The sequence below is a fragment of the Haemaphysalis longicornis genome, unplaced genomic scaffold, assembly GCF_048455015.1.
Source record: "Haemaphysalis longicornis isolate Haplotype H1 unplaced genomic scaffold, Haemaphysalis longicornis Haplotype H1 scaffold_4, whole genome shotgun sequence".
In the NCBI taxonomy this organism is placed as follows: domain Eukaryota; kingdom Metazoa; phylum Arthropoda; class Arachnida; order Ixodida; family Ixodidae; genus Haemaphysalis; species Haemaphysalis longicornis.
Window position 1 is genome coordinate 121740557 of NW_027526361.1, and position 26714 is coordinate 121767270.

At 46.3% G+C, this 26714-nt stretch overlaps 1 protein-coding gene across 1 annotated transcript; it reads left to right on the forward strand.

The window, feature by feature from the left end:
• The first annotated feature begins 9713 nt into the window (after window positions 1-9713).
• On the forward strand, window positions 9714-15477 carry LOC144179981 (acidic phospholipase A2 PA4-like). Its single transcript, XM_077708395.1, has 4 exons — window positions 9714-9725; window positions 11286-11461; window positions 15270-15419; window positions 15468-15477. The coding sequence occupies exons 1-4, from the start codon at window positions 9714-9716 to the stop codon at window positions 15475-15477; spliced, it is 348 nt and encodes a 115-aa protein (XP_077564521.1).
• The last annotated feature ends 11237 nt before the right edge of the window (window positions 15478-26714 follow it).

The following is a 26714-nucleotide window of genomic DNA, read 5'->3' on the forward strand; positions in this document are numbered from 1 at the left end:
TAGATTGCAGAATACGTCAAGCATTAAAAATGCAAAACAACAAAAAGTTTTCAACTTGCTTATATGAGCACAGCGCGCCCAAGCGGTCGCCGAAAATTTTGATTCTTGGTGTGTCTCTCGTATGAAGAAGCCACTGAAGTTTATCCTTCAAAAAGCAACCCAATGTTTAGGTACATACAGCTGCAGTATATCATACTTATATAACGCCCATATATAACGCCCATATCATACAGTACATAACGCCCGTTGACATGCCTGTATCGCATGTCCAACCACCAGAAGACTATTGCTCTAAGGGAGCGCCTATACAATGTAATAAACGCGAGTTTAAGTGACACCCTTTCGATTTACTGTGCGCCTAGATATAAGGATGGCGGCTGTGGGGCTGTAGCGTAGATGACCCTCTGACGCCCGGAGTGCCTGGTATGGCGTGGTCCGCTTAGTGCCGGAATTGCAGCTGGGAGATTCGGGCTCACAACTGGCCGTGATGGCGATAATTGCGTCTTTGTCAGCACGCCTCCAGGTTCTCTGAGAAAGTAATACGTGGCTCACGCCGTCGGGGGTAGGCTCTTCTTTTCCCCGCCGACGAATGCATGGGCAATGACTTCTCTGCTGCAAAATCTGTCCACACAGTCTTGCGTAAGTGGCATCCCGCGCCGCGCCCGCATAGGTCTTCGTGGAGGTCGCCTGTATGAAATCTTCGCTGGAAACTCGGGGAATGGTAGGTAGGTAGTGGTTCGGTTTGAAAAGGAAAAGAAATGGACTGGGGATAATTTTGAGCCTATCTGGGGGCTCACCGGCATACAACCCAGCCCGGGGGGTAGGGAATATAGTAGGGGGTGAATAGGATAGAATAGAGAAAAAGGAGATAGGTAAAGAGAGAAAAAAGAAAAGAGTTAAGGCGCCGCGAAGAAAAGAAGCGTTGCCACAGTCACTGGGGGCCACCGAGCACAGAACACATCACAAACACAGGTCCTGGCGTCATGCTGCGTCCGGGAGAAGTTCTCGACAGGAGCGGTGAAGCGTAGAGGCGAGGGCTGTGCTGCGATGAGTCGTGCACGGCGGTCCGAAGTGAGGGGAGCTTGCTGGGTGAAAATCCAGGCAGACGAGCGGTTACTGGCGAGCGGCAGCAGGCGCTCGACGGCCCCACGCAGCAGAGCGCGCGCCGCCCGAAACAATCACCCATGGCTCGCGACGCGTGGCCGGCATAATCGCGAAACCTCACCGGCCGCGCAGAAGCAGACGAAAAACACGTCCGCACCCCACGACGACCGAGGCCAAACTCACCCAACTCGGGGAATGCGTCTCTCCTCGCGGTACGCGGGTCCTACAATGGAGCGGTTGCTCCACTCCGAGTTGATCGGCGATTTCTCTACGCTGGCTCAAGCCTCTACTATGGCAGGCTCCAACTATAGCTACTTTTCACAGAACATGGCCCAGACTTTACATGTGGGGTTTTCCTTCTGCCCACAAGGGTTACGTTCTGACCAGATGACACTACGACTGGCCGTACAGCCACACAACACTCTTATTACCTCGTAGCTGCCTAAATCAACTGCAGCAACGCGCGCGTAGCGCTTTTTTGGCAACGGCCTTCTTGTAACAATCCCTCCAGACATCCTTGGCTTACGAAATGCGCGACGAAGCCGTACGCATGATAACCGAAGAAAAGTTTCGTGACCGTGCAAGATGTATGAAAGGGCCAGGAACTGCGGGCAATTATCAGGCCTTCAGTTATACGGGATTGGCTGAGAACGAGGCATTTCACGAAACGGCCACGTGCAGAATAAATCGTCAGCCAGGAGCCAACGGGCCCGTGTTGGTTTCTAGGAAGACTACTGGTCCCGTGTAGTTAACACAATGCTGCCAATTGCGTATTCATTGGCTTATTAGGATATTTATGGCCTTCGGCCTTAACACATCCACCACATCCTCTGCATGAAGAAGGCCTCTCCGGAAGGTTACGAACCACTGCTGTGAGAGTCTTTTCGAGTACATTATATACGGCTGAATTTCCGTGTTTTGTCTCTCCATCATGTTTTTTGTCTCCCCTAGTGCATATGCCGTCTCTCAGCCTCAACTTAGTCAAATAGGAAGTCTACTGGCTACCCGACTCTCGAATCACATAACCTCCGCAATCACGGCTCTTAAACGTAAATTAGTTAAAATGACTTCGACCCTTGTTTGTGGATACTAACTAAAAATGTTCTTGCTCATTAGTATTGGGCCTTGCTTTATTGTTAAAGGAGTACTGACACGAAATTTTCCTGTTACGTTTTTTTACTGCTATGCGTGCCTACCAGCCCACTAATCTTAGAATGACACATTAGACGGTCGAGCGCTGTGTAAATATTCATTTACGGTGTAGTTTATTCGTGTCAGTTTCGGTTTTGACGAAACGAACGCCGATCGGCCGCCATGACAGAAGGTATCACGTGACGTCACCATTCTTACCGTACCGTTGCTGCTCTGGACGCGCGCGCGAGCAAACGCGAGACTGGCCGAGGTCTCCACCATCCCCACGCGCCTGGGCAGCATGACGTCAGTCCCAAAACCATGACCTGTAACACGCCGGAGCAGCGCGCGCCAACCACAGCCAGCGCGTCGGCTTTGTCACGGGAGCCCCGACGTCGGCAGTTTGGGGCAAGTAGCAGATGATGTCATGTCGGCCTGCTCTGGGCTTTCTCGTGCGGGCGAAGATTAAAACGGATTTAAATTATGTTACGCCGAACGGTTGTAGTTTAAACTTGCTGGGAGATATCTCCCGAAAAAAAGAAAGAATTTTTCATAGGTATCTCAGCTTTAAAATTTCGTGTCAGTACTCCTTTATTATAAGTCGGCCATTATGGAGAACTTGCTCCGAACGACGCCGAGATCGGTGTTCGCTCCCATGACAGGCAGAAAAAGGGCAAAGGTGCGTCTTTTGGCGGAATACTAGTTACGAAGGAGTCTGCAAGGAAGTCAAACAGCGCATTTCCAGTGCTCCCATACGTACTGATCCAAATTGCGCAAAGCCTTTTGTTTGTGCTTCGCATTGGCTCTTCCTGTAGCCATCCCTGCGTCATACTTAAAAGTATGACGCAGGGATGGCTACAGGGTCATATTCCTACAATATCTTCAGCGAAGCAAGCCGATACGCAATGCAAGCCAGCAAGCCATGCGGCGCTGACGGTGCATTTCCTTTTTTAGGCGTTTTGATGCTTTTATTATTGACGCCAGTTACATATGATGACACTCTAGACACTATACATTTGTGTTCTTTTAATACATTTGGAGTTACGGATTACCATCGTTTTGTCAACTTCTTTCTTCGTCTCTGTTATATGAGCCATTGTTCCACCAAACTAACCACTGACAATGAGCGAAATCTCCCACTTTTCAGACCTAGGTTCCAATATCATCAAATCACATATGACGGTTTTACTTGATTGTTGCAATGAACGCAATGTTTATGATGGTACAAGAACCACCAAAACGGTATTTGAAAAATGGCGCACCTAACGCTTTTGCCTTAAAAGAAAGAAACTGAAGGCGGCGACACACCGTGCTCCTCTCGCGGCATTGAGGGACATTGGCTGTTTATTACAGCGGATTTATTTTCTGGGGCGCTCAGCTTTTTAAACAATAAGCGTGGATGCCGTTCGACCAGCTCTCTGTTGCAGAGGGAACTCATGCGGCCGTACGGGCCCACAAACTCATAGGCGGGGATGGAAAGCAAAGACCGTAATATTTCAGAACAGGCTGGGGGTACAAAGCCGTTGAGAACAAATTATACCCTTGCTAGCAAAAGCGTTTCCCGCTCATGGACGTCTTCTCTCCGCTGCCGAACGCCACATCGCGTCGAAGCGAGTCAGCCCTACTACAGAGGCAGGACGCGCCGGCACGCAGTATTCCCGCGTGCGGTGCTCGCACACGCACGTATGCAAGTGCGTGCACTTACTCGCGCGCACATACACACAGCCACACGCACGCACACACAAACGCACACGCGCACGCACGCACGCATACACGCACACACGCACACACACACAGACGCACACACACACGCGCCCACACACACACGCGCGCACACAACACACACACGCACACGCACACACACACACACACACGCACTCAGGCACACAAACATCACACACACTCACAGGCACGCGCACGCACACACACGCACATGCACACACACACGCACACACACACATGCACAACAGATACGCGCGCACGCACGCACGCATACACATATACGCAAACAACACACACACACGCACACAACACACTCACACATCACACACACACGCATCACAAGCACACGCAAACGCACACGCACACACATGCACGCACGCACACACACACGCACACGCACGCACGCACGCAAACACACGCACACACGCACGCACACACGCGCACGAACACGCACGCACGTACACAATCTCGAACTGCAGAAGTCATCCACAATATTCTTCCATGGTACTAAACAAAAGTCGCGGCTGTAATTTTTTGTTAAACAGCCGCAATTCTACACTATTCTTCAGGTTTTTCGTAAATGAGAGTTGTTACGTCACCCCACTCTTCTTTCAGAGACGGCCTTGGTGTGCGCCAGCGCATCCTAACCGATTCCTTTCTTGGGGGACGCCGGTTGGTGGAAGTTTTCGAAGACGAAGGTGGCGGAGTGAAGCATTGCAATATTCTTTCAGACAAGTAGGTCCCGACGGCGTTGCAATAATAACTGAACAGGACAGGAATGTAAAGCGGCTACTCCATCCACTTGTCCTACAGTTAACAACCCTATAATACACATCTTCAAAACGTTCGTGTATCGATTATACAAGGAGCTTGAATTTACAGAGGAGTTCAGTCAAGCGTCTGCTTTATATAATGAATGAATTCGCTGTCATGAATAAAGGAGGTTACAGCGCAGGGAAGGTCCCAGTGTTAGAAAGTGCCGGGGGAAGCTCCCTGCGTATATAACTTTAATTCAAATAATCCTTGTTGGAATTTTTGGCAAGAGGGCAATAATTGGGTTGAATATATTTGAACATTTACGCTGTTTACAAACAGGAGTGAAGTAATGCGAGTTTTTTCCGCCACAAAAGCTTTTATATTACTTTGTAAATTATTCTCTGGCCGTTGCTGCCGCTCTTTGGGCATTTTGTTTCTGTGGTACAAACATGAGCTTCTATCACCTTTTGAAAAACATTTTCTAAGCCTCAGGTCACTGATGCAATCAAATGTGACGCTACCAGCAGATGCCCGAAAACGAACAGTAGGGGGGGCATATTATACGTTTGCGCCACATATTTTCTAGAACGTACTTCTTGAACCTACTTGATCATATAAGAGACTCAGATATACGGCAGAAAATATTACTTACAGGTATCTTGAAAATGTTTGCATAGAAGATCAACTTTTCAAGTAAGTTGAATGGTGACATAAGAGTTGTTACTTGCAGGGCTCTGATTATGAGAGTATTAACTTTACTCCCCGAAGCCATGGTGACGAAAGTAACAATAGAGGAGTTGAACCAATTTATTGACCATTGTCTCACTGGAAAACACCCCGACACGGAGCCGAAATCTGTCCTTGGCTTCGCCAAAGATTTGTTCAAAAGGAATTTTATATTTCCAGGTAAGCAATGATTTGCGCACTGAGAAACTGATTCACACGAAAGTTAACAGTACACGTTCGATAAAAACGTTCACAGTGCGTAGAAGCTCATAGCAACAGAATCGCGAAAGCGAATGGGGTGCCCTATAAAATTGAAGTTTTAGAAAAAGCCATACGTGACACAATTTTTCTATGTTGCAATTGTATAATCGCACCGACTACTACAGCTACTACATTTGCTACTAAAGCTGTTACCTTAAAACCGCAGAAATAATTTCCCCCTTATACGGGCTGGGATCCCTTCTTAGAAGGCAAATCCTTAAGGTGCTCCTTTTTCTAAAGTACCATATCTTTTGTTTGTGCCGGTGCAGAAATGGCCACAGCCGTTTAGAACATGAATATTTCTGTAAAACAAAAACAAAATGCGCCTTGGGCGGAGAAAATAGATAAAAAAAGGAGGTTAATCCTTGAGAAACCAGTTAACAGGAATGCTCTTGTTGGTAGCGGCAGAAAGGCATCACCAGAGTCCGCCCCAGCTGCTCTACTCGCGGCGACCAGTTTTAACAGCAGAAGTGCCAGTTTCTTACAATACAAATTCATCGCCATCTTCCTTTATGTAAGACTTAAGGGACAGTAATTAATTATTAAATAAGATGTGGGCGGCACGAAAGGCCATAATGCAAATTAGTGGTACAAAGAAAAAAATCACGCCATATCCAGGGAATGAATGATGATAAGTGGGGCGAAGCTCGAGAGGGGGAGATCATCGGTAACCGTAACTCTCCCGTGAAAGTTCGCCCATTACATCATTAAGAAAGACGTAAGACTGTGTGCGTACATTGTACGAATATACTTTTATTTTCGGAGTCAATGCTACCAGGCCCAGACCTGGTGAAAGACCCCGCGCCATCGAGGACTACCCCGCACCTCACCACAATTCGTCACGTAGGATGGGACACAACGGTAAAGAAAGAACTTTTATTTAGGGCGAACTTGTGCCCGAACAAGACGAGAGGAAACGAGCAAAGGTCCTTGCGTCTCGTTCGATCTCCGAGAACGACTGCCTGCGTTCGTGGCGTGATCTCTTGCGTGATCTCCCCCTCGCAGTGCACGTGCGCTCGCGCCTCCGTTGGCGAACACAGACAAGCTCGCGCTCCCGGTGCCGAGTTTGCGCTGCCGGTTGCAGCCGGTTCTTGCGCGTGCAACGCGGCCCACTTTGCGACATCTCCGAAAGCATGCGGCGGTCACGTACCACGAGACACAAGGAATGGACAGACCCATGACTTAAGGAGCTTCGCCCCTAAAAGTTTCAATTTTGTGGACGTGATACACGTAAAAAAGATACACTGTGATTACAAGAATAAAAAGCTAGACGTGAAGCCGGTTGAAGATAAAAGGCTATTATTAAAGGCTCAAAAGACAATATGACACTATTTCTTAAAGTTAATAATGCCGATTTGGTCAACCATATCCGCGAGCTTGTAAATTCTCCTAGTTCACGAAGTCCTAATGGCGTAGTCTATAGAGCTAAGAAATTATTAGAGGTTCCCAGAATGCCACAAATGACATAAATAACCAAATTATGTTAGTATAAGTAGAACACATGCAGAGGTGATATCATTATACATTATGTGCAATGGGAATATGTGTTGAATTTTATGCCCAGATGAGAGAGCAAGAAAGAGACGCTTTTATGCCGGTGAGGCTAAGATGGCAACCCCAATTAGAAGCGATGAAACGGGCACCCCAATTTTGGGCTGGTTCTATGGCGTCGAACTATTGTTCAACAATTGTTGAACAATTCTGTGGCTTTATTTAGAGTCTTGGGCTGTCATCTCTCCTATCAACAATTGCGGTATCTTGGGACTGATAGAGAAAGCCACCCATTGTAACATTCACTAGTTTTGGTACAGGCTTCACTCTTTTGTAATTTCGTTTTAAAGCTGGGAAACAGATACAAAATTAAATATAATACTCCGGGGACTGATTCATCTCATGTTCTGCAGCTGTTTTCGTCCCATGCTTTATGCATTAGGGTAATTCAACGCCAAAAGTCCTAGACAGTTCGCTCGACCACCTGCCATTACACTACAAAGAATCATGGCGGGAGCCTTCACTGGACGATTTTTTCTCGTAATCAATTTTTTTGGAAGAAAAGTTTCTTTCTCTCTCGCAGCAATCTGAATACCGTGTCGGCGACCAAAATCAAGGTTGCGAAAAAAATTCGCAAAAATAACATTTTGCACTGAGCTCGGCGGAAAAAAAAAACGCGCTTCCTTGCTACCGCCCATGACCGCTGCTAGTGGGTCTGAAAATTTTCTCATAATGAATGGCGACATATGTGCTCTACTACATCAGTTTGCATGAACTCAGCGTTGCAGAAGTTATTTCAGAGCTCCAACAACCGATCGTCTGCTGACAATGATCTCCCGAAGTTCAGTACCAGCCAGCCGCAGTTCTCTAAGCATCTAGGCACGTGACAACCAAGAACCACTCTGGACGCCTCACTCGTACGCCCGGGTGAACTTACGGCCTGCCGACCGAGGCCTTCGGGGCCGCCCAGTATACCAAAAATATTTTATACCTCAAAGACAATCTGATTAAACTTTCAGAAATAAATTCCGTTTGCACGCCATTTCAACTCAGCATAAGGATGCTTTGTTACGTGTATCGCAACGCACTGCGATAAGTACTTGTAAATTTTCCAAATGTGAAAATTTCGCCAATATTGCAAGAAATATGCAGTATTTGAAATTCTTCAAAGAGCATGTGTTTACAGCTATGAAAGTACTCGTTCCCCGACTTCTATACTTTCCCCCCGCGCATACCATCAACACTACAAAGAAGATCTGTAGCAAAACTGTCTCAAGAAAATTTGTAAATAATGTAAGGGATTGTCTAAATATGGCCCATAAACGCCGCATTTGTTCCCCGCAAAACACTACCAACAGCATCCAAAGGACTGAAGCAAGTAAGCGTGGTTCTTTTTGTACCTGCTGAAATTTTTTCACCGCGATCTGTGTAGTATGGTATTTTTCCCATTTTAATTGGCAACCTACATTTTGGTCACAACCATGATATTCAAATTTAAGTGAGAGACAAAGAGAAAATGGTTTCCTCCAGAAATTGGTTACGATGAAAAATAGCGTAATGAAGGGACCGGCCATCATGTTTTGTAGTGTAATCGGAGATGGTCGGGCGAATTGTCTGAGACGTTTGGCGTGAAATGACCCCATATTGAGGAAATTATGGTATTGCACTATTACAACTTCCCCTAAAACGCCTTTTTTCCCGTTCGAGACAGCTTACAACGCCTAATGTAAGAACCATATTTGTCTAGAACAAAGCAATCAAACAAGTTCAACATGCCTACTATAGCCAAGATGATGTCAAATGACATAAATATTCGTGACTATTTCCTTACTATAATTTGAAAGGTCTTGTCTGAAGGAAACGTAACTGGTAACAGTACGTGTGCCCATCCAAGAAACATTAAAAATGACATAGAGTGTAATTGGGATTCATGCATTTTTCTGTATTTTTTACGCGCCGCGAAATCTTTGAAGAATTGATTTCGTCGATACTGGAAACGTTTTGCTGCAGAATGTTGTTTGTAAAAGCTATCTCATAACACCTAGGAAAACGATGAAAACGGGTTACCTCTTGGGCAGTAATACGGGAGCTCCCCTTTCAGGATCTATCGTAGTTTTCCTTATCATCACCATTATCGTCAACTTAATGATGTGTGCAGCAGACGTAAGCCCTCACCCATAGACTCACCAACTTCCGCACTGAGTTAAATCCGTTCACTGCACAAATTTTAATGAGAAGCTTCAGTAAATTCAGTAGGTGACAGACCTGTTGTCTATGACACACAAAATGGCCGATTGCTCGAAGAACAGAAAACAGGTGAAATAACTTGCAATAATAATAAGGGCACCTGTTTCTGTATAGAGTGTGAACCAGGGGGTTCTGGAACGCGCGAAAAGCACTTATACCTAGGGAACATAGAGAGTGCATTGTGATTTCTAATTAATTGTGTAATTCAAGCACTCTGTTTAGAGAGACAGGAATGAGCAAAGTACATTCCCGCTGCATGCCTTCTTTGCTATGTGATGTCGGCGAAGGTACGTGCCAAATTTACTCCAAGTGAAAGAGATATCGACGAAGCTATCTAATGCGTTTTGGCCTTGTACGTAGAAACTTGCGTTTAGGAAATGAGTACATTTCCGGTAAATTTCCTCTTTGCTTAGGACATGCGAACACGGGTATGCGGGGAGTCATACTACCAAGTACAAAAAGAAGGTGGAAAAGAGAACATGACAATGATATTAAAAGGACACATTTGTCATTTGGAGACCAGAAATTTTGCCGATCCTAGACCGTGAGAGATTAGGTGACGAAAAATATTCTATTGCATCCCTTTACACCAACTTTTCTAGCTATCGCTAGTGCTAATTTATTTTGGTAGTGGTAATTATGCTAATTTATGACTCCTTGGAAGAAAGATTAAACGTTATTGTCATTATTATGTTGGTTACAATTAAAAAGCCCCCGCCGCCGTACTGTGTGTGACCTATGTTCTGTACGGGAACATCAATTATAGCGCTCACAACATATATAGAACAGTTTGTTTACAATACCGATTTAATTTAAGAACTTTTTCAATACTAGGCATAACAGTTTAGCGTGATTTCCCTAAGCAGTTCCGCCAAGAAACAGGCGAAACATAATTAAAACCTAACGGTATATTTTCGCAGCACGAACGTTCATTTCTAGCGCCTAGACACATACAGTTGTGCGGACGTTATATGTGTGGAGTCCAGTTCAATATCGGTTGACAGCTTGGCTATCACCCCCTTTTCTGTGAAGGAACGTGCCCGTAAACCAGAACGGCGCTTCATAAATCCTGCATGTGAACAGCTTTTGCATCAGTACTACAAGAGTGAATACGATTTGTTGCAGGATAATTTTTACCAGCCGTTAAAGAATACGAATGTCAGCGGGCAATGGAGCGGAAGATGATGGGTGTAACATTAAGGGACAAGAAGAGAGCGGAGTGGGTCAGGGAGCAAACGCGTGTTAAGGACATATTAGTAGAAATTAAGAAGAAGAAATGGACGTGGGCAGGGCATGTAATGCGAAGGCAAGATAACCGTTGGTCATTAAGGGTAACAGAGTGGATCCCTAGAGAAGGCAAGCGTTGCAGGGAGCGGCAGAAAGTCAGATGGGCAGATGAGATGAAGAAGTTTACGGAGATACATTAGTCGCAGTTAGCACACGACCGCGGTAATTGGAGATTAATGGGAGAAGCCTTTGCACTGCAGTAAGCGTGATAGGCTGGTGGTGATGATGAGGAGGAAAGAATACGAAAAATGAGGAATCTGTCAGCATTGTTGATGAGGTGCAATTTTTTTGGAGGCTATTTTGGCAGAAATACCAGTAAAATGAGACAGTTTTTGTATTGTTCAGAGACAAATGATTCATGGTGTAGCGCACATGAGCCCACGCAATGTTCTGAAATTAATAAATGTGTTGTAAGAGTTTGCGGTAGTTACATTTTGATCGAATGATTACTGTTTGGGATGAATGCCAGGCGATGATAGACTGAGTTTCTGTCTCCGGCTAACACCTCTTAGATTCTTGGCATGCTTGTTCAGGGGAATTGTACCAATAATAATTCACAGGATCGACTAAATGCAGGCACAAAGTGGTGTGGCGCCGGGGACGTTGCTAAGCACTACGACGACCTTGGATGGGCTGCTGGCACAGACAAGTGCTGCCGAGAACACGATCATTCAAACGACAGCATAGGCGCCCTCACAAGAAAGCATGGAATCTTTAACAACAGGCTGTACACAATGTGAGTTTCTATGCTAGAGGGGTGCAAGCGAATGTTTCCTAACCGTGAAGAATGCAGGCAAAGTTAATCAACATAAAATCACGTGTTTGGAATAACCGATCTTGAGCAGAAAATTTAAATTTTAGGATGAGGCATAAATGTCAAATACCTTGCCGGTAACAGTAGCATTACATGAGAATTTATTTCTGGTGAGCGTTACTTGCATCAGAACACTACCGGTACAAGTCGAAACGCCATTTACGGCCTCTCTGATTGAATCGAACGCGTACCATGTGGGACGTACAGGTTTTGTGCAGATTAAGAGCAGTGCGACTTTCTAACCGAGGCTGGTTCTTGAACAACAAACATATTAATTCTCATATTAGAACTAGAACGCAAAAGAACCCCCCCCCCCCCCTCTAAACAACAACAAAAAAAGAAATGATTTTTTTCCGCGTCGGCAGAAAGAACAATCCAATCTGGGAATCGAACATTTGTGTTTTGAAATTTGTAAATTTCTTCTTTTTGCGACCCAGGCTCCAAAAGTAGTGTAGTATCGGTTTTTGAATGCCTGAAATTACACTTTGCAGAGTAAAGCACAACGTCTCCAAACGGTTCCTTGGAGGGTGAGGGGGGTGTAGAATGATTTCGCGTGTTGATGCCACATGAACCATTTTCCGTAACAGCAGTACCACAATTTTTAAACCTCGCGAAATGTTTGTTGCCGCATTAACAGTTCCTGACAGAGAAAAGCGGTGAAAATGCCCGGCAACAACTACGATAAGACTTCTTAGAATAATCTTCGCGTTGCTGACTGAGGATTGATTGCGTTGGTCGTGTAAGTCTGAATGACAACGCACTATTACCTCGCCTTATATAGAATCCTACGGGGACGTCCCATTGAGGACATTATCAGTGATTTAGAATATAGTGAGGACATCTTTGGTTGCAAAAAATGACAAATAAAGAGACGACGGAACTGCGCCATAGGAATGAATAGCGAAATAGACATACCTCGAGCTTGCGAAAATAATTTCATATTTGACCTCGCGCTGACTCTATGTGGAAAGTTGAAACGTTCATTACGATTTTTATTAATTCAATGAGCTGTATTCGCGCTCAGAAAGACGTTGCATTCACCGATTAGGATCAGTTATAATTAAAAAAATTAGCTAGCGCCACTAAACGTTAGCAGGGATGGAAAAGGGGAAAAAGGAAAGCTTAATTATCGGTGGTTTACTTTATGTTAGCATTCAGGTGGAGCAATAACATGAACTAATGGCCCTACAAGAATTGTAGAGAAGCTCCCCGGCGGTGGCTTTGATCATTGGCCGCCAAACGGCCAAAGTGGTCCTTGTGATGTCATCAGGGCTGAGCGAGAAAATGGGGTCTGAATCGGTACTTCACATGTTTTGGAATTATATAAACCTTTTTTTTTGCCAGCTGGCCTTATAAGAGGGACAATCAGTCTTTACAATTGACCAGACGTTTATTTTCTCTAAACCCTTCTTAAGAAAACCAGAACGCTCAAAACACTAAAGCATGCAGCTGTCAGCGCCTTCTAGATCATTGTCATTTTTTTTCAAATGTCATTGGGAATATTTTTAATATAGGTATAACGTGTTCCATGGGCGCGCTTTGTTGAGTTGCATTTCGTTGTAGCATATTTTTTTAGGTTAACAGTACGCACACTGCGCATCCTTTACTCATGTAACACCGACACTGTACAGGGCTAAAATAGCATTTATGAGTGCGGCCAACTGGGAAAGTTGGTGAATGTTCATGGGAAAACAGCGCATAAAAGACGAAGACGGAGAAGCGCCGAGATTGTGTTTTCTCTTCTTTGCCTTCGTCTTTTATGCGCTACTTTCCCCATGAAGGGCTACAATAGCGGCTTTCTCTTTCGGAGGAGACAATTTACTCGCCACGATCCTTTACGTCTTCCTCGCCAAGGCGATGCGCCTTCCCACAACTTTTAAACCCATCGCCACCCCCGTCACCTGTATCACCAGTTGCGCAATTGCACTCACGTTGTTAGGGGACTCGCTATGGGACGGGATCGTGTTTTTTATTAGGAAGAAGAGTGGTAGTTTAAGGACAGTCGGTGCGCTCAAAAGTGCGAATGATCGCAAAAACAACAGAAAGCCGGGGCCGCAGAACGTGCGAACGCCGCAGTTACCGCCAGAAGTTCTACCTCGTCGAATACCTGCGAATCCGTCCAGCATAGGGAGCAATTTCCCCTGTTTGAACTGTGACTAAGCCAATAACGGTAATATCTAAATTTCATAAAGCAATACCTCTTTCCAGGAAAACCCACCGTAGCTTCATATTCTTTTGTTTGTACTCCTGCAAGGGCCGGTGAAGTGACGTTTGTTTTGGTGGGTGCTACTCCTGTGAAGCTTGAAGGGCTTCCGGTGTGACAGTTTGGTCGGCGTCTTTCTCGTCTAAGTAAGCGCACATCACCGGTTCCTTTTTTATCTGTGCATTGGGGGGTTTGGGGGGGGGATGCTGGCATGCACGCGGAGGCTGAACTTTCCCGCTCAGTTTTGACTTACCCGCTATACTGGGGGCATATTTCAACGCGGACGTATCACGGTTGATGTGTTACAAAACCGCAGATGCCTACCACGTAGCAAGAATACGGAAAATCTCATGTTCGTTCCCTGGAATAAAATTAGTCGTTTGAAGTTTCATTCACCTAAATAAGCGGGAAGTATGGTCAATTACAAAGTACAAACAAGTAGTTCTGTTACGGGCATTCTTTGCAATGCGCGTAGCTTCACTTCTCATCATTGTCGACAGAATGGAAGGGCCCGGATTTTTTACATTATTGTGCCGAGACCGTGTCGGCTGAGCAGTACAAAAGACGGGATTACCAGTACTAACTTAACGGCACCAACTCCAGAATAACAACTGGTACCCTTTTTCCGCAACTATTTTTGCTGATTAACTGACGACTTTTTTAAGAGTCAAAAGATAAAGGTGCAACCACACAGCCACACGGCATTTAGTTCGAAACAAACGGATTGTGTCTCCCAAAACGCAGGACTGTGCTCCTGTTCCTCGGCATACTCCAAACATGGTTCAAACGGGGACGATTTTGCAATTTGTCTCATCTTGGCCCCAATTATTATTCCTTTGTTCAAATTGCTGACGAGCAAATATCCCCTTTTAGAGATGAGGTGCTGTTGCTGATGATGATGACGTTACTTCATGACGTATGAACGCACTGAGAAACCATATCGAACAGGCAGGAAGGGACAAAAGAAGAATTAACGACGACACAGCTTTTGTCCCGTCCTTTTTTGCGCTGTCTGTTCGATATGGTCACTATGAACCAACTAGGCCAACTTGCCATCTTTCTGCACTGAGAAAAATGCCTTAAAACAGATTTACGTGGTATTTTAAGATCAGATCAAAAATGTTTGCAGGTGAACGGCATTTTCAACACTTCGATCTCAGTGCGCTGTTTCATTAGGCCGGCAGAGGTGTAGGGGACGAATAATTTTTACTCGCGTGGTTGAAAAAAGCATGCCTAAAAAGAAATGACGGTGCGTTCTTATGAGTACTCTCTTACATGTCCTTACCGATGGGGCCCACGTACAAAATGTTATCGCTTACAAATTCCACAGGGTACCCTTTTGCCTAATCTCACCAGTCATGAATTGACCACATCGCTTTCGCATTTACTTCATTCAAATGAAAATACACAGATGTTTATGGGGGGAAAGAGAATGAGCCACTTGTACTCAAGGGTGATTGGTTGTGAATGAGCAGCGTTCGGGATGTGTATGTTCACCTGCTTACAGCTAGACCTTGTCGTTCCTAGGACTAACTGCCGTGATGACAACAAGTTTTACGACTGCCTCCTCAACGACGGAAGCGCTACCTCATTAGCAGTTGGAAACGCATATTTCAACATTCTTAAAACTAAATGCTTCAGCTTCACGTATTCAAAAGAATGCATCAAAAGATATCGGTAAGTTATGTCGGAAGCACCTTTATTGTCAATGTCCTGCGATTACAGCCCCATCTAAGCCGCTTTCCCAACACTTTTCTGTCTATCTTTTACACACACACACTCTCCCTCTTTAGCGAGGGCCTCTGTTCTGGAAGTCTTGGTGCCATAGGGAGCTTAAGAGGGTTCAACACTGGTCGACCACTCTCGACATGTTGTAGACACTCCAGTAGACACTCGTAGACACCCGGGGGTTAAAAAGAAGGTCCCCTTCACCCCGTGTAGTCGGAGTGGCGCTGGCTACCACCCACAAGCCAGGAAACAAAAATTCCTTAACATAAATACCCCAGAAAGTGGAGGGGAAAATAGCCCCGCCGGTAGCGTAGTGGTCATCGCACCACTCCGGTATTCTGGAGGTCGTGTGCTCGGATCCCGCCAGGCGGGCATTTTTCCTCAACTTTCTTTCTGTCTTTCCAAATTCTTTATCTGTTTCAGTGTCCTACTACATTCTCCCCTTTGCTTTCCGAGGTTTTCCTGACTGCGAACCCTTATTTATGTCTTGTTTGAACGAGCCCCTCATTTCCTATTCTGATTCGCTATACACACACATACACACACACACACACACACACACACACACACACACACACACACACACACACACACACACACACACATCAGAGTCAGTCCTTATTGCCAGTGCTATTCGGCTACTTGAAGGTGCTTTATTGCGCCGAATGAGGTGATTGTCATTTTTGCATGATACAGGAATAAAGAAATCAAAGCCGAGAAAAAATCCGCCGTGATCAGAAGCGGGAATCGAACCCTGGACCTCCACATAACGCGTGCGGTGCGCTATCAACTGCGGTATCCCGGCGGCGTATTTCCTTTCGCCTTCAGCGGGGGCATATATTTAAGAAGGTTCAGAGATCGGTCAACTAGCGCCGCCCCTCGACAACCGCAGGAGACGCGGAGCGTCTTTCGTTATCCCAGCGGCTCGCCGCGTGAAACGTGGTAAAATGTCGGGTAAGGCAATGGCATTACCGGACTGCTGGAGCCGGAACCTGCGTAAAGCATTGTAGAGAACAAAAATACATTGGACGAGGGATTCCGTAAGAACACACATCGAAGAGGCAGTTCTTACTGCCAGTGCTTTTACGCTACTTCAAGGTGCTTTATAGAGCCGAATGAGGTGATTGTCATTTTGTCAGATACAGGAATAAAGGAATCAAAATCGAGAAAAACTCCGCCGTGAGCGGAAGCGGGAATCGAACCCACCTCCTCCGCATAACGCGTGCGGTGCGCTGCCAACTGAGGTATCCCTGAGCTGAGAGACCGGTCAACTAGCGCTGCCCCTTGACAACCGCGGGAGACGCGCAGCGGCTTTATCCCAGCGGCTGAGGAAGTAAATTTTAAGGTAGCTGACGACGTTTTGGCACCAGCATGCGATGACGTGTGTCGTCGGCAAGTCATATCTGCTAATCCAAACAACTGAAAAGAAATTACCCGCCGAAGAAGCGTGTCGTGGACTGTTTTTGGTAAGCATTGCGAAATATTGGCTAGTAATCTTCTTCCGTGACTAAATATGCTCTTATTTAACCAATAAGTTGTTCCTGTAATTACGTACGGGGCAGATACTTGGGTTCTAAAACGACTTTCAAGGAAACTTGAAAGATAGGCCCAACGGGATAAGCAAAGATGAAGCGTAGCGGCAACGCTCAGGGATAAGAAAACAGCCCCGCGTGTATTATACAACAGACTTAAATAAAACACATTCTAGTTCAAATTAAGCGAAGGAAATGGGCATGGGCGGGTCACGTCATGCACATGAGAGACAACAGGTGGACCGCCCGTTCAACAGATTTGGTGCCAATAGACCGTAAACGTAATAGGGGTTGGCCGAGGACTCCATGGAGAGAAGACCTACGAAAATTAGTAAGAAAGCATGGACTTAGCTAGCACTGGATAGGCGGGGCCGGAGATCTTTGGGAGGGGCTTTCGTCCTGCAGTGGACAAAAACGGTTATTGCCGCTGTAAGCCCGCTGCGTAATTCTCGTTTTGTTTACCGGCGAGACGCGAAGTTGGAAGCCGCGAGCGCATGCCTCGCGTTCCTTCCTTTTGTGCGGCGAGAGGAGGGGGTGCTTTTCCCGAGAACCTTCGTTGCGCTGGTATGCGGTCAGCTCTTCCCGCGGGTCGGGCGGCGGCCGTCCTTGGCCTCGGGAGGGGATTAGCCCCGACTTCCTCATTGTGCCGGCGAGCGCCCGTGGACAAAGGCGAAGCGGCGAGACGTTAAGACGTTGCTGGAAGGCGTTAGTCTAGACCGTTCTAAGCCGTCCGGCTTTCGCTTTGGAGCAGTTACCGCTCGTTAAACCTAGTGGGGTGACTGCTCCTCACGGTATGCGACTTTGTGTAGCCGAGGCCTTGCCTTGGCTTAGCGGTGGCAATAACGTTCGCGGAAAGCTGACTAGGAGTTGCATGAGAGAGATTATCGGGTCATGTGACCGCGGGGGTGACATGTTTACGATTGGTTAGTTCTTTTTTTTTTGTGTGTGTTTTATTTGTTTGTAGTGGACCAATCGGGGCTTTGAGAGCTGATGTCACCCTGATGTCAGCCCGGATATCCGCCTGACATCATGTGCACTCTCGCACCAGCAGGGGCGCTGCCCAAATCCTATAAATGCTGGGAACCCCATTACCGGGGGTCGGATTTTACTTCTTGCAGGCGCTTCGCGCCATCGGCTATGCCGAGCGTTCTGCTAAGATCCACCACTTGGGTCCATTCTCGTTTGTAGGTACCCTGTACTTTCGGCTATGCCGAGAGTTGTAACGAGTTACCCCATTTTATGTAAATATTGTAAATTTCTCTTGTAAATAGTACTGCCCATAAACTCCAAGTTATATCGTACCCAAGCCTGCATCTAATGGCTACCGGAATCCAGCAACCACCGAACCCATCGACTCCTCGACGGCCGCCTCCGGCGGCTTAACAGATCGTCGGCCGCACTGGCGAACATCTCGTCTGGTCCTCATCGGCTGACGGCGGTACCAGCGGAGCCACCTTTGGGGGAGGAGGGCGAAGGAAAACTTTACTGCCGCTTTAACAGAACAGTAGCTCGTAAGTTGGTTGGTTTTGAATTCAGATAACGTAAAAAACTGTCCGTAATCGGAACTAAAATTTCCGCGTCACCCTGTAAACGGAAACAGAAATATAATTTTTTTCAAAGCCATTGGCATGAGAATAAGCTTTTTTCAGTTCCGGCTGTTTCGTTTTTGTTTTTTATTCTTCCTCCATGTTTTTTAGCCTCGTTGGCGTCGTAAGCGTCGTCTCCTCAGTGGTCAGCCGTGTTAGCGCCACGAATGCAGTATCGCAGTTCTTGTTCCAATCGTTTGGCCTCGTCTCAAGACACCGAGGTTACAGGGATCAGCTCCTGCAGCTTCGTTCGTGCCATCGTGGGGCTATTCGCGTTTCATTGCCGCGTTGCCGTCTTCTAAATTCGGTGGCTCGTAAGCACTCGTGAAGCTGATGCCTCTAGCCGCTGTGAAGATGGAGTTGCAAGTACTCAATCAAAAATAATTGATGTATTTTGCACTGCACAGCCACTGATTCTTGCCAAATACTTTTTGTGAATGCCCTGCCTAAGCCTTTTCTAGTTTTCTTGCTTTGTGAAAAACTATCAGCTACAGTCACCTTCTCGTGCTTAGATTTCCATGAAATGGCACTGAAAGTATAAATGCACCTATATATATATATATATATATATATATATATATATATATATATATATATAACAGTAAAAGGCTTGGCAGCTGAACAGTATATTAAATTAGAGTCACCACGAAAAACACAACAATATTTAATACGGCTGGGATCCAGCCTTTTTCAAGTTAAGTACAAGGGTCCAATACACGGTATATGTAGGCTCGTAGGGAGCGCTGTGAGCACGTGGACACATGATTTCAAAAGTGTACAAGAAGAAAGTACAACAAGAAACAAGTGGAAAGAAACGTACTGCACGACTAGGCGCGCAGGTAATCCGTCTCAATATACAACGCGGCGAAAAGCACAAGCGAGGCACTTAGGAAGCGTGTTTCCTTCAGCCACCGCCCTTACCCGCACAGCAATATTAAGAAAAGAAAACAAATAAGGAAGGGGTACTGGGCATCTTACTCCAAAGGAGCGGAAACAACTTGCCGCAAAAGGCGGAAGCCTTTTGAGTGACGGCCTTAAGTGGCCGCCCTCGGCCCGGGTGTTTGCTGCGGATGGCATCCGCCCCAACTTTGGCGGCGTCGCCATCATGGCCAGCTACCTTCCCCGGACCTTGTTGAGAAACTTTGCACGCAGCCAGTCGACATGGCTATAACATGCTGCCAGTGCCCCATCCCAACAAGTGCAAGGACAGGCCCCATCTCCACCTCCGCCTCCACCAACAGCCGCTGCTCTATCTTCCGAGGGCCCCTCAACCAGGCCCCGATATTCCGATGTCGTCTGGAGAACACACCGAGATGGACGTCCTGACGAGCCCCCAAGTGAATCCGGTGCCCGTCCATTTTCTAGAGAATTTTTAAAGCTAAGGAAAGTTGTGGAAAAAAGAATTCGATATGAGCATCACGTTAGCAGCTTAATTGTATACAAGAAATCAGGCATTGCCCCAAAAGCCTTGATAATTAACCTTAAACCAGCTACCTCTGACCTCTCGCCTACTCACGAGGCAAACTGGCGGATCATACTAGATAAGGCATCGATGGATCTTTTGAACATTGTAATCGAACATGACCACTGTTGCCTCGATGCCTTAAAAAGAGAAGAAACCTCTCTACTTAAAAAAATTTCATTTGACTATGCAAGAAAAGACCGCACTAGAAATGTTTAAACTGTACAAAACAAGCCATTTTTCCGTTCTCATGCCAGAAAAATGCTCCCCGACGGTGTTGATTTATCCCTATCCGAACCTAGCACATGATCTTCCCATAATGATGTACCCGAGCCCGACACTCCTGATAATGTAGTAAACCTTTCCACCGTTACTCTTTCAAAGGATGAATTGAGCGCATTGTCTAAGGGGCTATCCTTTTGTCCCTCCAGTGGAAAATTAAACGAGCTGCAACTTTAGAAGGATCTAGAAAATTTCTCACGCTCACTCCGGTTAAAAGAGTACTATTATGACGGCCCCAGAGATGATAACACAGGACCGAGCCTTCCATCGGTTAGCCATTGGACGCCACCACCACAACGTGACAAGTACATGGATACGTACATTAAGGCGGTTCAAAAAGATGTCACAGCGGAATATAGAAAGCGCACCTCCTACCGACGGAATCTCACAGGAAAGGAACAGAGGGCACTAGAAATCCTTAGCACTCGCTCTGACATCATTATAAAGCCCGCTGATAAGGGATGAGACATTTTTGTCATGAACCAAACGGATTATAACACAGAAGCGCAAAGGAAATTAGGTGACACGTCTTTCTACCAGCCCCTTGCGGCCGATCCGACATTAGAATACAAAGAACGAGTCCGCAGTACCATAATTGAACTTAGAGATGAAAAACTGATAGACAAAAAAAAAAAAAAACTACGCGAGCTCCATTCCATTGCACTGCACGCCAGGACGTTTTTACCTCCTTCCCAAAATTCACCAATTGAACAATCCGGGCAGGCCCATAGTCTCTGGCATACGAACCGTGACCGAGAACATTTCTAGCTATGTCGACAACGTTATAAGAGAAATCCCGCCCACATTCAATTCGTACATAAAGGTAACTACTCATTTTCTAAGTGAAATAAAAGACCTCACAATACCGGATAACTCCTTCCTTGTAACATTAGATGTAGCCTCTTTGTATACAAACAAACCTCACGCCGGGGGAATCGAATCCGTCATAAGAGCCTACGAAAATTCAGAAGGGGACAAACCTGTTGACAGCAACACTTTGGCTAAACTATTAACTTTCATACTTGAATTAAACAATTTTGAAACCCGCCGCGGTGGCTCAGTGGCTAAGGCGTTGCGCTGCTGAGCACGAGGTCGCGGGTTCGATTCCCGGCCGCGGCGGCCGCTTTTCTGATGGAGGCGAAAAGCAAAAACGCCCGTGTGTACGAGATTTTGGCGCACGATAAAGATCCCCAGGTGGTCAAAATTAATCCGGAGCCCTCCACTACGGCGCGCCTCATCGCCAGCGTTGCGTCGGCGCGTTAAATCCTACAATCAATCAAATTAAACAATTTTGAACCCGCCGCGGTGGCTCCGTGGCTAAGGCGTTGCGCTGCTGAACACGAGGTCGCGGGCTCGATTCCCGGCCGCGGCGGCCGCTTTTCTGATGGAGGCGAAAAGCAAAAACGCCCGTGTGTACGAGATGTCGGCGCACGTTAAAGATCCCCAGTTGGTCAAAATTAATCCGGAGCCCTCCACTACGGCGCGCCTCATCGCCTGCGCTGCGTCGGCGCGTTAAACCCTACAATCAATTAAAAAATTTTGAATTCAATAACCAGCACTACGTCCAAATAAGTGTCACATCTATGGGGACACAAATAGACCCAAATTATGCAAACATATTCATGGGAACCCTTGAGACAAAGTTATTGAAGAACTTCCCTTTAAAACCACTGTTTTACAAGCGGTACATCGACGACATTTTCTTGGTTTGGTCTCATGTTGAGGAAACCCTGAATCAATTCATATCCGATTTCAACAGTGCTCACAGTGATATCTCATTCTCACATGAGTATTCAACTTCTACAATAAATTTTCTTGACGTGCCGATAACAACTAATGGACACGGACTGGATACTTCGGTGTACAGAAAACCTATCGACCGACACCAATACTTGAACTTTCACAGCAGCCATGTGAGATACTGCAAAACGGCCATTCCATACAGCCAAGCCCTACGCTTCCGCAGAATTTGCTCTAACCAAAATGACTTCGCTTCTAATTGTGAACAGCTCCGCATTGACCTCGCACGACAAAAATACCCACTACCACTCATTGAACATTCAATCAGGTAGGCATCAGAACAGGAGCGTTCTAGACTTATTAGTGGCAATAAAACCTCCACTTCGAGGTCACAAACCAATCTGATTCTGACATATTCGGCATCTGGCCCAAACGTCAATAAATTTTTTAAGGAGACACCGCAACATCTTTCTCCAGAGTGAAAGAATGAAGCACATCATCCCAGACCCACCACGCGTGGTGTATTGCCGGGCAAGAAACATCAGACACATTGTAAGATCATCTCGATCAAGAGAAACTAGTTTCACAGGTTCTACACCACGTGGGAAATCCTGGTGCATATTGTGTCTGATGATGACATCAACAACAAGCGCTCAGAGCAGGGAATCTGACTTTTCCATGCAGATCAGGGGCAGCTTTAATTGTGACACTGCAAATATAGTTTACCTCCTAGAATGTGGTGCTTGTGGTGCGCAATATATTGGACAGACTGAAAATTCTTTTACAACTCACATCAATAATCACAGATCTGATGCAAAAACAAAACCTTATCTCCCCCTTTCAAAACATATCAACTCTTTGAAACACCCGCTCGACCATTTTAAGGCCACAGTGCTCCAATCAGGATTTAAAACCCATTTCGACAGGGAAGCCTGCGAATCTTATCTGATCCACAAATACAACACTCTCACAAGAGGTATCAATGAGTCTCCGGGAAGGCTGCCGTACCTTCAAACGTAGACCTTGTAGCGGTACGTATCGCATGTTACCACTTCTCAAGCGTTGGATGGTTCAGCGTTGTCAGCAGGTTACTTTTCCGTATGCTTTAATGCTTCTCATGCACGAAATCTTGCTGTATCCCATCATTACACTTTCCAAGCACTTTTTGGTCTAGTGTTGTGAATAAGATATTTTCTCCGTATGCTTCATTGCTCTTTTGCCCGAAATGTCACTTTGTAAGCCATTTTCGTTCACTGCTATGGTTCCCCATGTCCTACGATTTGTACACGTGTATTCTTTGTTCTTTCGTTTCTCAGTTAGTTTAAGAATGCTGTGTGCGAATGCATACTGCCATTGATGACTAGCTACGAAGTGTCATTTTTTTCCTAGATCACTGGAGATTTGTTCTCGTACGTGCGTGACATCTTTGTTTTACTTTTTCCACAATGTGGAAGCGCTTGTTACTTGCCAACATATCAAATGTAAGCTAACAATTTGTTGTATCTATCCATTTCATGTCATGAGCCGGGGGATCGTTCAACTGCTTTTTCTGTGTGCTGTTTCTTTATTTATTTCCTGCCTTGTCTGTCATTTCTAAAGACACTCGCACAACGTGCGCCTTTCTTGGGTGGCTCCCGCACACCTCTGTCGGCGTCGGCGCCCATCGAGGGGTCGTCATTGTCCGCCTTGTGCCCGGGCCGCGGGCCGCGGATAAGCCATTTGTGTCTATTATCTGGTCTCCTCGGGAAGCGGCGGCATTTTCCTTTGAGGACGCGGCCCCCTAGCTAATCCGCCCGCCTGGGTTCTTTAACTTCAACGTCGACTTCGGCCATTTTGCGTTCCCAGTGTCTGGATGACTAATTGTCGTTTCTACGCTTCCGCCTTTTGCGGCAGGTTGTTTCCGCTCCTTTGGAGTGAGATTCCCAGTACCCCTTCCTTATTTGTTTTCTTTTCTTAATATTGCTGTGCGTGGGTGGGTGTTGGCTGAAGGAAACACGCTTCCTAAGTGCCTCGCTTTTGCTTTTCGCCGCGTTGTATATCGAGACTGATTACCTGCGCGCCTATTCGTGCAGTACGTTTCTTTCCACTTTTGTATTGTTGTACTTCCTTATTGTACACTTTTGAAATCATGTGTCCACGTGCTCACAGCGCTCCCTACGAGCCTGCCTACATATACCCTGTATTCGACCTTTGTACTTCACTTGAAGAAGGCTGGATTCCAGCAGAAACGTTGTATTAAATATTGTTATGTTTTTGGTGGTGCCTCTAATTTAATATATATATATATATATATATATATAACTCACAAAGAGCGTGTTGAAATAGTTTCAGTACATATTCGACACAAGACAAGGGCAATCGCAAAAGCGTTTACTCACTTAACGGAAAAGGAACTCGCCTTCATCCGGGTAAAACTTGCATCACATAACTGCCATTAAAATGGAAGCATGTAGGTGATGTGATATAAACATTATTCTAATGAAGGCAAGGCCCTGTGGCAAAACTTAAGCAAACATCTCTGCTACTGTTCTTGTTGTGTATCCGACCACTCACTCATACTATACATAATATATAGATGTACACCGTGAGCCCTTTTGGTCCGTCTAGCGGTGCTGCTGGGGGTGAGAACTATTGCCTAGAGAAATCTAGAATGCGTGCATTTCTTTCTCTCCATTGGAACACCATCATTATCATCAGATGGTGTACCCAGCCTCCGTCTTCATCTGTGTAAATACTGTTTTTCTGTGTTCCTGCTTTGCTTGAGCTTCCTAATAAAAGGCCGCACTGAACATCGATCTCTCGAGTCAACCTGGACATCTGAAGTTGTGTAGGGTTCCTCTTCGGTGAAATGTCTCGGCCTGTGCTCCCGTCGCCACTTGCCGTACCCAGCAATACCTATGACACCAGACCCAGTCAACGTTGTACCCGCCCCAGTCACGCATCATTTGGAGCTGTTAGCCCGGTATACCTTCGTTAGATGGCCTTTAGGGTGACAACATTGAACATGGGTTAAACACGCTCCCACAAGTTAGCAATATTTGAATGTGGAACGACCATTTTAAGTTCAGACCGTCGTGTTTTACCTGTCCAACGTTGACGAGACTTTGTATCTCAACCAAGTCAGAGCAGCACCGATGAGTCTGGTTTTGCCGTGTAGCTATGCACAATATTTGGCGGCTACACTGCTCGTTGTGATGCTGCCAAAAAAAAATACTCTACGGGCGCGTGTAACATCCATGGACACCTATACTTCCTACATGAAGATCTTCTTGCGCTGCGCCACCGCTTCGACAAGGATATGGAGGCAGATGAGGCACTCTATAATATGAAGGCGATCAGCCAGTTTGGGTTGTCAGCCCTTTCTCCGCTGATCCCCGCTTAAGTTGCCGGTGTGGTCGCGATGTGTCCACGAGACTGGACGAGCTGAAAGTCTGCGGCTCCACCCTGACACACTGGCAGCTCCGCATCTTGCACATAAAAAATACAAGATAATTCTTGACATATTTCTAGAATAGACCTGCAAGCACCCATCATCATGCGCTAGCAGTGGTTTTCGCTACGCTCCGGCACATAGGCTTCCTGAAATATTTCAGGAAGAGCTGGGAACTGTGCTTTGCCTTTCGCCCTCCGACCTTCGGACACATTTCACCACCGAGCCATATTCTGAGGTCGCAATCCGTCAACCACTGCACTTGAAGTCAATGAGTTCTAAGCTTAGCATACAGCTACCACAAACGCGTTTGTGGCAGCTGTTCCTGTGATTTTGATCGAGCAGATCTACCATCCGGCACTGCGATAGCCCCCTCCTCCCTCCCCCCCCCCCCCCCCCCCCCCCCCCCCAAGGCTGTCGCGTTGGCCGGCCAGTCTGGTACTTCTGTGGAATATTCTGTCACTTCTACCGTTTCACCAGGCGACGGCAGTAAGATGAAAGACGTAGTTACGCTACCAAAGCACGGGATGTCGTAGTGTTGGTCAGTTTCCCGGCTCCGTCCCACTTGCTATGCGTGCTGACTATCTTAGAAGGAAAGCCATGGGTTAATACAAGTGTTATCTGTGCCACTAAATATCGCCGAGTCGCGCAGGCGGATCGCCCAGGAGCAGATCAAAGCCGGTGGTCAAGGCGACACTGGGTAAATCCCGTCACTATGCCGGGCCAGTGGTCGAAATCAGGGTTGACTTTCGGAGTTCGATGCTTGTAGTGGGGCTAATTTTACACCGCACCAGCACCAAGGTGTCGGAAAATTTATTGCCTCCCCAATCCTATAGCACTGAATATTGAGCACTGAGAAATGGGCGGGCGAAAGAATCGGTGCAGCAACCACTGCATGTAATGCACTCTTCTCGAGCTGCACGCTGTTGATGATACTCATCGCCGCTGCTTGCCGTTAACATAGGCTGCGTTCCAATTCGCGGACAGCTTCGTAGACAGCCTACGAAGCAGTCTAACTAGACGTCTAAAGGAATAAAATTGGAACGGCGCCGCGGTCGCAAGCGCAAAACCAGCGCAGACCAATAACGTTGAGCGCAGACGACAGCGTCATAGCAGACATGTTGAGTTGCGCAAGCCGCAGGTCTCGTAACTATTATTACCGTTGTTATTACAAATGTTACGTAATTAAAAAATTAAACAAATTCATCTGCA

Excerpts from the sequence above, each read along its gene's own strand:
- LOC144179981 (XM_077708395.1), top strand. Across the intron at positions 11,462-15,269 it reads AACAACAGGCTGTACACAAT|GACTAACTGCCGTGATGACA; the intron begins GTGAGTTTCTAT and ends TGTCGTTCCTAG.